The 13,660-nt window shown below is 33.1% G+C and overlaps 1 protein-coding gene across 1 annotated transcript; it reads right to left on the reverse strand.

The window, feature by feature from the left end:
* Positions 1–301: 301 nt before the first annotated feature.
* Positions 302–13,327, reverse strand: LOC139973186 (uncharacterized). The gene is made up of 8 exons (XM_071979685.1): positions 13,200–13,327; positions 7,585–7,615; positions 6,756–6,928; positions 6,151–6,415; positions 5,091–5,302; positions 4,092–4,400; positions 3,042–3,303; positions 302–931 (listed from the first exon to the last, which is right to left on the reverse strand). The coding sequence occupies exons 1-8, from the start codon at positions 13,263–13,265 to the stop codon at positions 606–608; spliced, it is 1,644 nt and encodes a 547-aa protein (XP_071835786.1). The 5' UTR covers positions 13,266–13,327; the 3' UTR covers positions 302–605.
* Between the last annotated feature and the right edge of the window lie 333 nt (positions 13,328–13,660).

Here is a 13,660-nt window from a genome sequence, read left to right on the forward strand (position 1 = left end):
TATATATATATATATATTTATATATATATATATATATATATATATGTATATATATATATATATATATATATATATGTATATATATATATATATATATATATATATATATATATATCTTTTCAAGTGTATGTTACATTGAATCTTTACACTTCCATCGATGTATGATATAATATGTAGGTGTGTGGTCCTAGAAACCACTTTCACGCAATTGTTAATTTCTGACAAACTATTTTTTTTTGGGGGGGGGTGGCTAGGTGAGGGTTGGAATTGAAAACACGAAAAGAAAAATGGACATGTTCACTTTGATTTCTGATTTTATTCTTTTGTGAGACTTATACAATAATCAATTTACGAACTTTTAAGCAACAACAATCTGGTTAATATTAATATTTGACATCAATTTCAATTAATGCTATCTTCTCATTCCCTTAAAAATGAATTATTTGTCGAATCGTCCCGTTTGTAATTCTCGTGTTCATTTTTTCTTCTTTCTTGTCCATGGCACGTCCAGCTGTCCGATGCTCAGAGATATGTATCGATCTTTTCTTACTTTTCTTAGTAAAAACTGCTCTTTTGTGCAACTTGTTATTTATACAGTGTTTTGTCTACACAGGCCGTATTTTCATATCTGTGTATTGCAGGCTGCATCCGTAAGTGTTCAAACTAGAACTGTACCAGAACATGTACGTTCCTCGAGTAGAGCCGTCGTAGTCTCCGTTGAGATTTGAATATCCACAATAACGACAGTAACTGCCATCAGGGAAAAAATAGCAATAGTATCCACTAGTAGAGCAGTAACTATAATAATAATAATAACGGTACCACCAGCCACCTCGATGTCCCTCCGCACAGTCGTAACTACTATATCCGTCGTTGTCCTGGTCTTTTGTACTGAATTGTCTATTGTTGTTGTAAGACAAACGGTCATTACCTGCAAGAAACAAGAAAGACTAAATAAACCGATCAATTTATCGACTTTGAACGATCGAACAGTGTATACAAGTTAGAGGGCAGTGCGTTTTTGTCCTGACAAGATAATAACGTCAGTTCCGCTTATTGTTTGTTTTTTGTGCTCATTAACTAAGATAAATAAGTAGGTATTTTGTCTTTGCAAGGACGTTTTTATGCTTTTTTTAAATTTTTTGTTCCGCTTGAAATACAGTGCCGCTACAAGAGTAACATACAGATGGGGAAACTACTTTAACCAAATGCTGCGTTTGGGTTACTAGAGTTGCTAATATCGCTCTTTCATTTTTATTTATTTATCGGCATTTAACACTACTATTCATTCTTTTATTTATTTGATTGTTATTTTGAAGGTAAAAAATAAGCTTACTAACTCTGTCAAATTATAACAAGTTATACTTGTTATAATCAAATCAAAACATGTTATAAATTTCTTGTTTGTCACGGTGTTTAATGTTGTAATTTGTTGAATAATATGATGTATAATTTAATTTGCATAACCAACTTTTCATTTATCCCCTCATTCAACCCAGTACTTATTTTTTTATTGTACCAAATAGGCTAACTAAGGCTCTCTTCGAACTTGGATAAGGAGGGTGTGGGGGGGGGGGGCTGTGTGATGTAGCTTCCTATATTATTCAATTTAGGAAAACAAGGGTATCGTTGAAGGATCTAGTCCTGAGTAATCTTACTTGTTTTTATTACATACAAAGTAATAATTGCATTTTGCTGAAAAGGCCATCTCCCAATAAAACAAAAATCAAATAGACGGCATAATTATTTCTGTCAATATTATGTTTGTAATATAATATCTGCCGGGCTCCAAGTTCCCTGTTCTACTGTATACAAGGTATACAGGGTGTTATTGCCATCGATTGTTCAAATTCTTTACCCTACATCTATAGCACTTTGTAATCTTTGTATCTTTCAACCTGAGCTCATACGTTGGACTATAAACGTAGATTGAAATTTACACTAAACACAAATCATGAAATAAATATGTTTTAATGAAGAATAGAACCGACATTGTATAAAGACAATTTACTATGAATGTAGTAGCTAATATTTTAGGTTTCGAGAAACTAACCAAACGTCGATATATTACATTTATGAAAATCTTGAATGATATTGACCATTGAAATTTAAATATTTAGTTCTTATCGACATGTGCCATCTAGTCTCGTACGTATAACTTCTTCGAACAGGCTGATTGATTGATTACAATTTCTCTAATCTATACAGACGAATATTGAAAACTACATCCTGTCTGATTCCTCTGTTTCAATGTTCTATGAATGATAAACCCTAGATGAATTTATATATAACATGATTATATTAACATAGCGCCTCAACATTTTCAGATATGAGAATCATCGAATATACATACCACAGTTACGTGAAGGCACATGTGACATGCTTCCAGGTACTACTCATGTATTATTAACCCCTTTGTAAGTGTTGCGAGTTTCGTAGGCAACAGCGCGCGGTAAGGCAACAGATATTTACGTCAAATTTCAGAATATTCGTTTAGGTTGGGATGATAGTGATGTTGAGATTTAATTTCTTTGTGTCAGAAATACATAGAGCTTGGCTACTATTAGAATATCTACTGTCATAGTTTTATATATTGTTAGGTGCTTGTTACGTGCAAACACGGCAAGGAGACCTGTGTTGCCAATGAAAAGCGAATCTAATCGTCTGCTTCTTATGTCTGCACACATTGTATACAGTCCTGAAAACCTACATGCGTTCCAGCTGTAGTTCAAACGTTTGAAAGAAAATAGCAATGTTCGGAATTGAAAATTGCTGTAAACATTGAACTCATATATCATTTAGCCAGAAATACGGTAGCTATGAGATCAAGACATTAGTTGTTTTAGAATAAACATTTAAGGAGTACTACAAGAATGAATTGCTATAGGGGAGCACGTCACGTGATCCTCCTTGGTTGGCACGTTTCTTTGTGTTGTTGTATTTTTTTTTGGGGGGGGGGAGGGGGTCTTCACGCTTTTCCTAATTGACGTAATCGTTCCAGATTTATGTATGCTTCAATGATTAGAACATCAACTACTCACCTGTATTTCCACTGTGTGATCCAACTGATAGTCGATACTTGTCTGCCTCGTCAGTAATGCTAAAAGTCGAATAGATGGCGTAATACGATGATGAAGCGGAATCCCTTAGATCAATACGAAGCTGGTACGTTTTCTGGTTGGTCATAGAGTGGATATATTTATTACCTAGCCAGTGGTCTTGATTCTTATTACCGAAACCGTTCTTGTAGTCCAACCAACCAAGATAAAAGTCAACGGAGGCACTCGATCGTCGCTGGAAAACCTATGAAATGAAAACAAAAAGGTAATCCAATTGTTTCATCTACTAATCCTTAAGGGTATGACATTCAAAGCCGTAGAAGAGTTAATAAAGATTAATATAAGATCTATACATATATATATACATATATATACATATATATATATATATATATATATATATATATATATATATATTGAAAACGTATTCAGAAGAAAAATCCAGAACAGTGTAAAAACTTCCAGCCTCCACCGGATTCGAACCCTAACCAACTCGGCTATGGACGCTGATTGTATATCCAGAGGTTCGAAACCGGTAAGGAAGGTCTTATTTTACTGTAGGCGTTTGACATGTATCGAACAGTACTACTTCTGTTTTCGGTGACATATTTTGCCTTACTCTAGAGATCAAACAAATTGCTAACCAACTCGAAATCATTTGTGATTCCTAAAGCCGGATCTCGAAAAAGATGCTTTGAACAGATTTCTTGTTAATGAAATGGAGGTAAATGACAAAGGCAAATGAATATATATAATTGAAAACGTAATGAGAAGAATATTCCAGAAGAGTGAAAAAACTTCCAGCCTCCCCCGGGATTCGAACCCGCTCTGTATATATATATATATATATATATATATATATATATATATATATATATATATATATATATTAATATATATATAAGTTTCTTGTGATAGAACTTTTTTCCATTGGTCAAATTCAACTCAATTAGATCTTCAGTGCATCGTTTTGCAGATGCAAACTACATTGTGTAAAAGGTAACAATTCAAAGCCTTGTTTGCATTACTCACTGTCCATCCTCCTCCGTTACTTTCCATCTCACAGTAAACCTGAATGCCGCTTGACCAACCATCAGGGTAAATGGTGTAAACACCATCACTGCGTGTACCGGAAACATAAAGCTCGTAGCAATCTTTTGGGAGTACGCTTGTGCACGTCTCTCCGTCCCCTTCGTAGTTTGTGTTGCAGTAACATTTACGGACACCGTTCCTCTCAGCACAGGTTGCGTGATCACTACACTGGTAACTCGCCTCTATAATCTGGTTGTTTTGGCAAGTTGATCTTCGTGTACATCCTGAATTGACGTAAAAATCGCCAACCTGTGTTAAGCCAAAAAGAAACAACAAATAAACAAGTTATTGCAGTAACATTTACGGACATCGTTCCTCTCATCACAGGTTGCGTCATCACTACACTGGTAACTCTCATCTATAAGACGATTGTTCCTACAAGTTGAATTTCGTGTACATCTTGAATTGATGTAAAACTTGCCCTCCTAATTTAAGATATTCAGAGAAAAAAAATAGTAAATAAATTATTTGTCACAAATTTTCACAGTGAAATGAACAGGATGTCAACAATGGATGACCAATGTTAAACAAGTTTTATGTTGTTTTTTAAACCAACTCCGATGTAGGGGGCCTATGGATCCGCTATCAAGAACAAAGGTAGTCGTCAAATGTTGCATTCAATGGCTTATTGCGACTTAACATTAGGCCTACAATTAGTTGTAACCGCAAGACTATGGTATGAGGTATCTATGAAGTTTGTTTTTGGTTTATAAGTGGATGCAAACTCGTATGTCTTATCTTCCTGATTAATGTAAAACGTTCCTGACTGACAGTTTTGCCAGAACTGCCCCTTTCCCAACCACGATGTGAGCGCTACTCGGTTATCTGTAAATGTAATGTGATAATCAACAAGTTGAAATAATAGAAGATTTTCTTCTAATGATATGGACAATGAAGTAAGAGTAAAGCTTAAAAAAGTCCTGAAAGAATCGTACTGACCCCTAATACACTTCCTTTTTCATCAACGAAGCAGTTGCATTGGTTGAGAGGGATGCATTGTCCTTGCTCTCTCAGATAATCGCTGACGCAAACACATTGCTCTGATTCTGTGCGAGAGGTAGCCGAGATGCAAGTATCGGGGTCTTCACAAGTCCTCTCACATGTCTCATTGCTAAATATCTCATTAGCTGGACACCATTCAATTTTTAATTCTAGACAACAGGAAAGGAAAAAAAATGGTAAATAAAAGTAACCTGATACAGACACAACGAATATGACAAGTGCCAAAGAAAATGTTTTTTTAATTACTGCAATAATTGGCTGTCAGAAGGTTAAAGGAAAGTAACACACTTTCAGAGGCAGTTCGAATGACTTCAGAACATTTTAAATCACGCAGTGACCGCTCTTTTGTCACATTTATATTAATAGTTACTAAACATTACTAGATAACACCCCATCATTTGTTGTACAAATGAAGCCAGATAGTAATAGCTTTTGTTACAGGGTTTCTCTCGGTGAAAGTATACTGCTCTCTGACAAAAAAGACAATTAATAGAGACTTCCAAATTTCGTTTGCGTTGGTTGTGCTGATGAAACTGGGGTACGTAACTGTATTCAGTGTAAGCGTTCTGTTGTACAAACGGTAGATACGGTTCCTTGGTCAGAGACAAGGTTAGTGTTGAGTACAAGGCAGTCTTGTAGTGAGTTCGTAATCACACTTTAACTTATGGAGGCATTTTGGAAATATAGTATAGATACTAATGCAACATTAAGTATTTACACTTTGGGCCTGTACTCACAATCATATGATCATATTGTTATCGCTACTATATGCATTGTATCGTCATTGTACTCGCTGATTTACTATATGTATACTCGTACTATATATATTGTAGCAGTTTCTTCAAACTAAGAAAAGATAATTGACATGTAAAGTCTACCTCCAAAAGATCAATTCGTTCTTAGAATGCACATTTCAGTTTATGCACGTTTACTTTTGACATAAATGATATTCTTATTATTTGGCTTTATATTGAATAAGAATGTAAAAGACACTTACCATCTGATATTAGGAATTTACCTAAACTTGATATATAATATTTCCCCCATTCATCTGAGATACGAAAATCGTCGTATGTGACATAGTAAGTTTCTCCAGCAACGTTCTCAAAGTCCATTCTCAGTTGGTACCGCTTTTGATTTGTTAAGTAGGCAATTTTCTCATTTCCGATCCAGAACTCACTCCCTAGAAAGCCAAATCCATTTCTGAAGTCTTTCCAACTTCTATTAAAATTTACAGAATCCAATATTCTTCGCTGTAATACCTACAACGAATATCAAAAAGTTAAGCGTTAACCGGGACGTGATTAAATATGTATATTCGTTCCCTTAGGCTGCAATGCGATTTGTATTTCTAACTTCAGTTTTTAGTGTGTGGGCTAGAAGTTTACTGTTTTCTTGGAAGAAGAACTACACTGTTCTTAAATTTCAAAATATATGACATCATTGATTTAAACACTAGCTTCAATAACAAATATCAAGATTCTATTTGAAATAACGATTTTTATTGCACCGCTATATATTACTGTATGCAAAATTGTAAAAAAGTATTTTTTTACATATCTATTTCAAGTTGAAAAGGAGACATTATGTAATCAGCCATACCGTCCATCCACCAGTATCAAGATCATTATCACAGTAAGCCTCGAACGGTTCTGGGTAGCCATCAGGTTTAATAAGATACACTTCAGATGCATTGTGGGTGGAGGAACAAGCATTCGATACTTCTTTGCAATCTCTCGGATACGCAGGTTGTTGAAAAACAAAGTAGGAAGAACCTGTATGGAAAGTAAAACAAAGTTAACATTTTATTGGGACTGAAAAATCATTTCAGTTAACGAAAGTATTGCCTTAGATACTCAGCCAATTGTAAGAGAACTAGTTTCGTTACATAAGAAATAAGGTTATACATCAGTTTAAATGCCAACTATTACTCAACTGCAATATAGGAGAATATTTCGCGACTAAAATTATATACGGTAATCGTTATTGAATTCTCAGATGTAACTGTTTTGAATCATTAGCTTTGATTAGTTTTCAGCCTGCAAAAAAATATTCAAAGACCAAATAACTTGAATTTAGTTTTCATCAAACTTCCGTAGTTATCATTCTTATCCAAGTGAGATCAAAAGACTCATGAAGACAGTCCAATCCCATATTTTTTTTTAGCGTACCTGAGAAAATATCGATGTAGCACGTAGGGTGTGAAGAGACCGAAAACACGCGACTCAGAGAAAATCAATCTCATAATAAATGTTCGGAAATGTTGTCACGATTGAAAAACACACATTTAGAGCAAACACTATAAAGAGCAAATGTTTTAGCCATTCAGCTGGCCAACTTAGTGTTAACATTTATAATACATAGCTGATATAACTCACAGAGGTTACTTGTCATAATAAGGTAAGTCGGATGGCATAACTACTACACCTACCTGAAGACCGTACCTCGGCACTGACGATAACCTGCGTAATAAAAGAAGGATCAAATGAATCTGTTCGATCGGAAGAAATAACATTTAGGCAAACTGGTCCGATTTGTTTTAGTTTAAGGCAGTGGTTGTTTCGTTAGTCTTCTACTGAAATTAATATCTAGTCTGCAAGTCAATAAAAACAGAACTGAACTTCATATTACCACTTCCATAAAGGAAACATTAGATTAATGGCATTTTCCGGGATTAGATATGTAAGCTAACGTAAAAGAACAAAGGCAATAGCCGGCTGCTTCCTTAATTAAATTTAGTTGCTCATTGCAGACAGATGTTCTTTGTTCAAGTGATATTTTGACAGAACATTTCAGACATGATATGTAACGCATTTGTGTTTAACAGTCCTTTATTAAACGGACGGATCTTTTATATCGTCCCAGCTATTCTTGTTGGAATATGATTACCGTGTCTTGATCATTACTTAGCAAATGGTAACTCTGAGATTTAAAAGGTGTCATTTTAAATGTAAGGTAAGTTCTTCTTCACATACTTGTATATCTTACTAAATAAAAACCTCCATTCAAATTATTAACGCACGAGCTTGAGGGGATGCATATGTTGTATTAAACTATAAGGCATAAAATAGTAAATACATAGTCTGCGATAATTTTTGTCTTAATTGTTTTTCAGTTGATTGCAAATTTCACAACATTAAAAGTTAAAATTTATTACAATATAGCAGTACGTTATGAACTAGAGAATATAGGACAACCTAGTTAAACGCTAATTCTACAAATGTACGTGGTATAGAAAAATAATAGAAAACTTAACATTAAAATTTGTCTTCTATAACATGATAATGATGAAAATTGCCAGAGATAAAGAATTTTATCAGAAAATGGACAAACAATAATGAGGAAGATTTCAAAGACATAAGAAATGTTTTCTTCCTTTCAGACCAAGACATTCAAAAAATACAATTCTGTAATTGTTTTGCCTTATGTTGTACAATTCGTCGGCTTTAAACTTGTTACAGTTAGAATGATGTTTAGCAACTTAACCATTTACATTTTTCTTGTTTGGTAAATTCCGAATACTGATATTTCAGAACAGACGAGTATATGGGAGTTTAATTGTCATGAAATTATGATGTTATCTGTCAAGACAAAAATATTGTATAGCATTTCCAGGAGATGAAGTGAATTTAGACAACTCTCTGAATAAACAAAAGGACACGCTTTAGTTCTTTCCTGAAATGTCAACAGTTCTTTGATATATTTTTGTCTCCATCAAATGTTTGATTTTTTAAAACAACGTCTGCACACGGGTCATCTTGTCATTATAGCGTTAACGCGTTTATAATGTCAAGAGTTACTTTATCAAGGTTTGGAGAAGAATATGTTCCTTTGATACAAGAATATCAAATCACCTTTAACTTAAGTCATGAAAAATAAAATCAATAGAATCGAAATAATTACGAATTTTGATATTACTTTCCTTAGTAGTACAATATGTACCATTGTTACAAAGAGATTGACGCGGTCAAAGGCGAATATTTTGGGATATAGCCAAATTAGCTTTTTATGCCGATAACGCTTTTGAGGAAGCAATGACTTAGACTGTGTGAGACGTTATACTGTTCTATCTGCATTTTTCATTGTGTTTATCGCAGTAATTTGATTGTCACAAGTCGTGTTTTTCTTGAATATGTTGCTCGTTCGAACGATAGCCACAAAATATCATATGGAGGAATTTAATTAGGTATCTTTCAACAAATCAGTGAATCGAAAGTGTTTCAAGCGAATTATTACCATGTATGGAGTTGTTAAGTGTTATGATATACTTTCTAGTTTTTCTAAAATGTGCTAGTAAAGCGACATTTAGATACAGTGTAACAGATATGATGAATTTGTTTAATTTTTTAAAGTCTATTATCCATATTGTTTGAGGCATAGGAAAATTTTCCTTTTGTATACCGAATTAGTTTATATGTTACTTTAAAACGACAAACGAATGTTAAGGTTAGTACTCCACCGACCAGCCACATAGTAACATGACGGGAATGTGTGAGTCGGGTGGGAGGGTGTAATGACGGCCAGCGAGATGGGTTGGGTGTGGGTGAACGTCGGTGACTACGCCCATCACATTTGTATTTAGCATATGTATAAAACCTTCAAAGTCTTAACACGATATACTAGCTCGTTGTATTCCAAAGTTTGGAGAAAAATTATTGCAGATTGTCATTAAAATGTTGTTAAACTGGATTATGTAGAAAGTAGGTTGTTCTCGATTAAAATGAAATGAAATTTACTTGTCGGTGGAAATTGTCTATCTGCAATTATGTTGTCTCACTTGTTCCTGCATTGATGTTACTGTTACAGATTATATCCCAATTTGAATTTAAGAAAGAAAAAAAGAATGTATGAATGAATTTTCATTTAGTGTTGAACATTAAAATTATTTTAGGACAAACAAGCAGAATAAAAATAAGGTTTTTTTTTATTGTAAAACATGGTTTCCGCATTGAAACGTCCCTATGCAGTTATTTTATGTCCTTTTATTTATTTTCATGATTGGTGAAAATGTACATTTGCTTGTCAAACTATGTCCAGAATATGGCTTATGTTTTTAACTTTAACCCCCTCCCCCCTCCCCCCCCAAAAAAAACTTTAAAAATTAACTTTTAGACAAGGCATTTATGTAGATTTTAGAACAATTTTCTTTGTATTACTTGTAGTTTGACTTGATTTCAAACTTACTTAGAAATGGTCTTGTTAGGAGTTTTATATTGTGTCTGATTTTATACAAAGAGGCTAACTATTATTCGCTTTTATCTACATTTAGCCTTCACATTGATTCGTTTTAATGGTTGGTTTTGAAATTTAAAGGGTATAAACGAGAGATCCAACACTAGCTTACATCTAAATTGTTATAATTATATTTATTCGAAGGATTGGAATAAATTAATTCAAATAGTACAAAAATGGCAAATGATAAGATCTTATAAAAGAAACATCAGTTATAAAACAACTTATACGTATAAGTAACGTCTATGACATTTGAAATCGACTTTCTTTCTTTTTGTTTTCTTCCAGTTTATTTGATTGAATATCATGTTCGTGTCACAGTAGTTATTTTTTTTCAATAATGCTTTTACATTACTACTAGTTGTTATTATCATCGCCAAATCGATTGCACTTACTAGACTAACGTTTTAGAACATTTTATAATAGCGCGACACGTGAGTAAGTGATAGATAGTTAAACATGTCGCACAAATTTGACAAACAATACTTGATAGGTATTTCATTTTAACTCATAAGAATTAGAACAGACATAAGAATAGGATACTGATCATATGTGTAGTTAGAAGAAAGTAAATTCTTTGTTTAATATTTAAATTGATTTATTGAATGAATGCAATACGAGCACCCTTTTTTTAAATATAGATCTTCGGTTTGGTAACGATATATCATAAATTCAGATTTAAGTTTGCCGTTCTAAATGTATTTCGTCATTTCGATTCCCCCTTACATTGGTATTGTAATACGACATTATATCTGAGTTGCTGTCACGCAGTTACTTTTGGTTAAGTTACATTACTTCTCTTTAAAACTCAATTATTGAGGAAGTACATATACTCTCTAGTTTAAAATCTATCTAATTTAACTGTCACTTCAAAATGCAGGCGATATAGATTTTTTTTTTACAAACTTCATCATGTCTTAAAGTTTTTCTACTCGTATATCTAGTATCTTTGCGAATGTGCGGTCAAACGGTTCTATTAATCAATATCAAATATAATCTAAATTATATTTACTAGAAGCAACTAACAATATAGATGAGAAAAGAAACACTGAATCAGGAAATCACCGTTGGCTAGACACTAAAATCGCCAGAGACATCTCTTATGATCGCATACCATTCTTTCGTGAAAGCAATTTAAAGTCATATAGTAGTGTCTGAAAATAGACGTAGCACTCACAAAAGGTAATTGTCAATGTTTGGGCTTTGTAGCAGTCTTTTTTTCTTTGCTAATTTTGTACTGCAATAAACTTGAGTAACCTAAGTTTATGATATTCAGCAATAATCCCGTCCATATGTTTTATATTTATATCACCTTGTTAAATTTCTTTAAAGTTAGATTGACATGTAAACCATTTAGTTTTAATGTTTATCAACCTTGTTTCCTTGAATATGTGTTTAAAAAGAATGATCATATAACATATAACAAATATCGTTATTGTTTGTTGCAGACTGTTTGCCAAACATAGCTACATAAATAATGACATCTAAACAATTGATATCTATGAGCATGTGAAGGATGTAACCATATCGGCGCTGTTTATACATTTTCGAGCTGCAAAATTTCGCGTTTAGATGATAGTTCACTGCAGCGATATCACCAAACTTAAACTGAAAATGTCTTCAAATTGTATTACAAAGAATGGAACCTTCCACTTTTTTAAAGTTAAGATATCATACTAAAAGAATGTACCATATCATTATAGTTGTATTCACAGTAGCTATAATACTGTTTACTATTTGAAATATAGGCTAACTTAACTATCTTTGTACTGGTACTTTGACATTGAAATGTTGTCTTTGTTTTTAGATTATCAAACGTCAATGTTGCTTTAAAATTTAATACCGACAACTTGAAAAAGGACAATGAATAACATAACTGCTCGGAAATCATATCAAAATAACAGAGCCGACAAGGGAAGTTGCTTTTGTACAGATTAGACTCAAGTTATACGTTATACGTATACAGTTTATGTAAAAATAGCAAAGCCTTTATAAAACATCTGTTCAACTTTAGACTGCATAGGAGAATATTGTATATTACCCATATAAAGAGTAAAGCTCTGTTTCGATAGGGGAATCGCATGATTGCATTTAAAAAAAAAAATATTTGAAATTATGAATCTTGAAATAACTGAGTGTTACTGTTTCGAATTTAGTTATTATTCTAGAAGAGAGAAGAATGGCATATGGAGCATGAATTTAAACTAAAATTTAAAAAAAATGTGAATCAAAGCTCAATAATTTGTAAGATGTAATGAAGGATTGTTGTAACGTGTTGGTATACGGTTAAACAGTGGGGTTGGATATTTGAGGGGAACCTTGTGCGCTGACGTTATGTACATGATATTGGAAAGCTGTATACTCGAAATATGAAAAAGTATATTTTTACCTGGCCACATCACGAAACGTTATTGATTAAAAATTGGTGCGTAACAAAAAAATTTGAGATGTATAATTGGCTTTTATTCTTAAAATTGTACATGGAAGCACTTTTTAAAGAAGAAAGTTGTTATGTATATATTATTCAGTTAGAACGTTATGTTTTAAGGCGAAACACAGTTGTCCTTTAGCGAAGTTGAAAATACTCAGTATTTAAATTGAAGGCTTTCTTACTGAATGTCATTAAGTATTTTAATCCGTGTTTACCTATTTCGTTTGAGATGCTAACACTCAGTTTGTCTTAACATTTAACTTTAATAAAGATTGGCGCAGCAGCACATTGTTGCGACTTAGCTTTCAAAACTTAAAACAGTCAGAAGATATTCAATAGAGTCATATATTTTTTTAAACAAATTAAAAAATTAAAATACTTACCATTTCTGTTCCAAACAAGTTCCAAATCGTCAAAACAGTTAAACAAACTTTGACAAAATTCTCCATGATTTCGGGTTTGAAGAAATGCCACGCTGAAATATATTCGATGAAGGGCAAGATGACAAATGACACAGAGTACCCATTTAGGGGTTACCAACACCTCATTGGAATGACCGTAGTAGTATGGATGTCCATTAATGCCATCGTTTTATTTGAAACTTGATTAGTTGAACAGCTTATACAAAACGTACTGCGCATATAGAGTATTCGTAGGCTTGTATGTAAAGAAGACTATTCGACATGCGCAATCCAACTTTATATTATGTACAGCTATCTATATCCTGAGATTTTAGTCAATAGTACAGTAAGCTTCAGTTGCATCATGTTGAATTGTCCTTGCTCCAATAAAACCATTTAAACCACGTATTGCATAGCTAACGAATAGCGTGTCTCTAGTTCCA

The sequence above is a fragment of the Apostichopus japonicus genome, chromosome 9 (genome assembly GCF_037975245.1).
Source record: "Apostichopus japonicus isolate 1M-3 chromosome 9, ASM3797524v1, whole genome shotgun sequence".
NCBI classification, from domain to species: Eukaryota; Metazoa; Echinodermata; class Holothuroidea; order Aspidochirotida; family Stichopodidae; genus Apostichopus; species Apostichopus japonicus.

Excerpts from the sequence above, each read along its gene's own strand:
- LOC139973186 (XM_071979685.1), bottom strand. The coding sequence starts at position 13,265 with ATGGAGAATTTTGTCAAAGTTTGTTTAACTGTTTTGACGATTTGGAAC. Across the intron at positions 5,303-6,150 it reads TAAATTCCTAATATCAGATG|AATTAAAAATTGAATGGTGT; the intron begins GTAAGTGTCTTT and ends CCTGTTGTCTAG. Across the intron at positions 4,401-5,090 it reads AAAAAGGAAGTGTATTAGGG|GTTGGCGATTTTTACGTCAA; the intron begins GTCAGTACGATT and ends GGCTTAACACAG.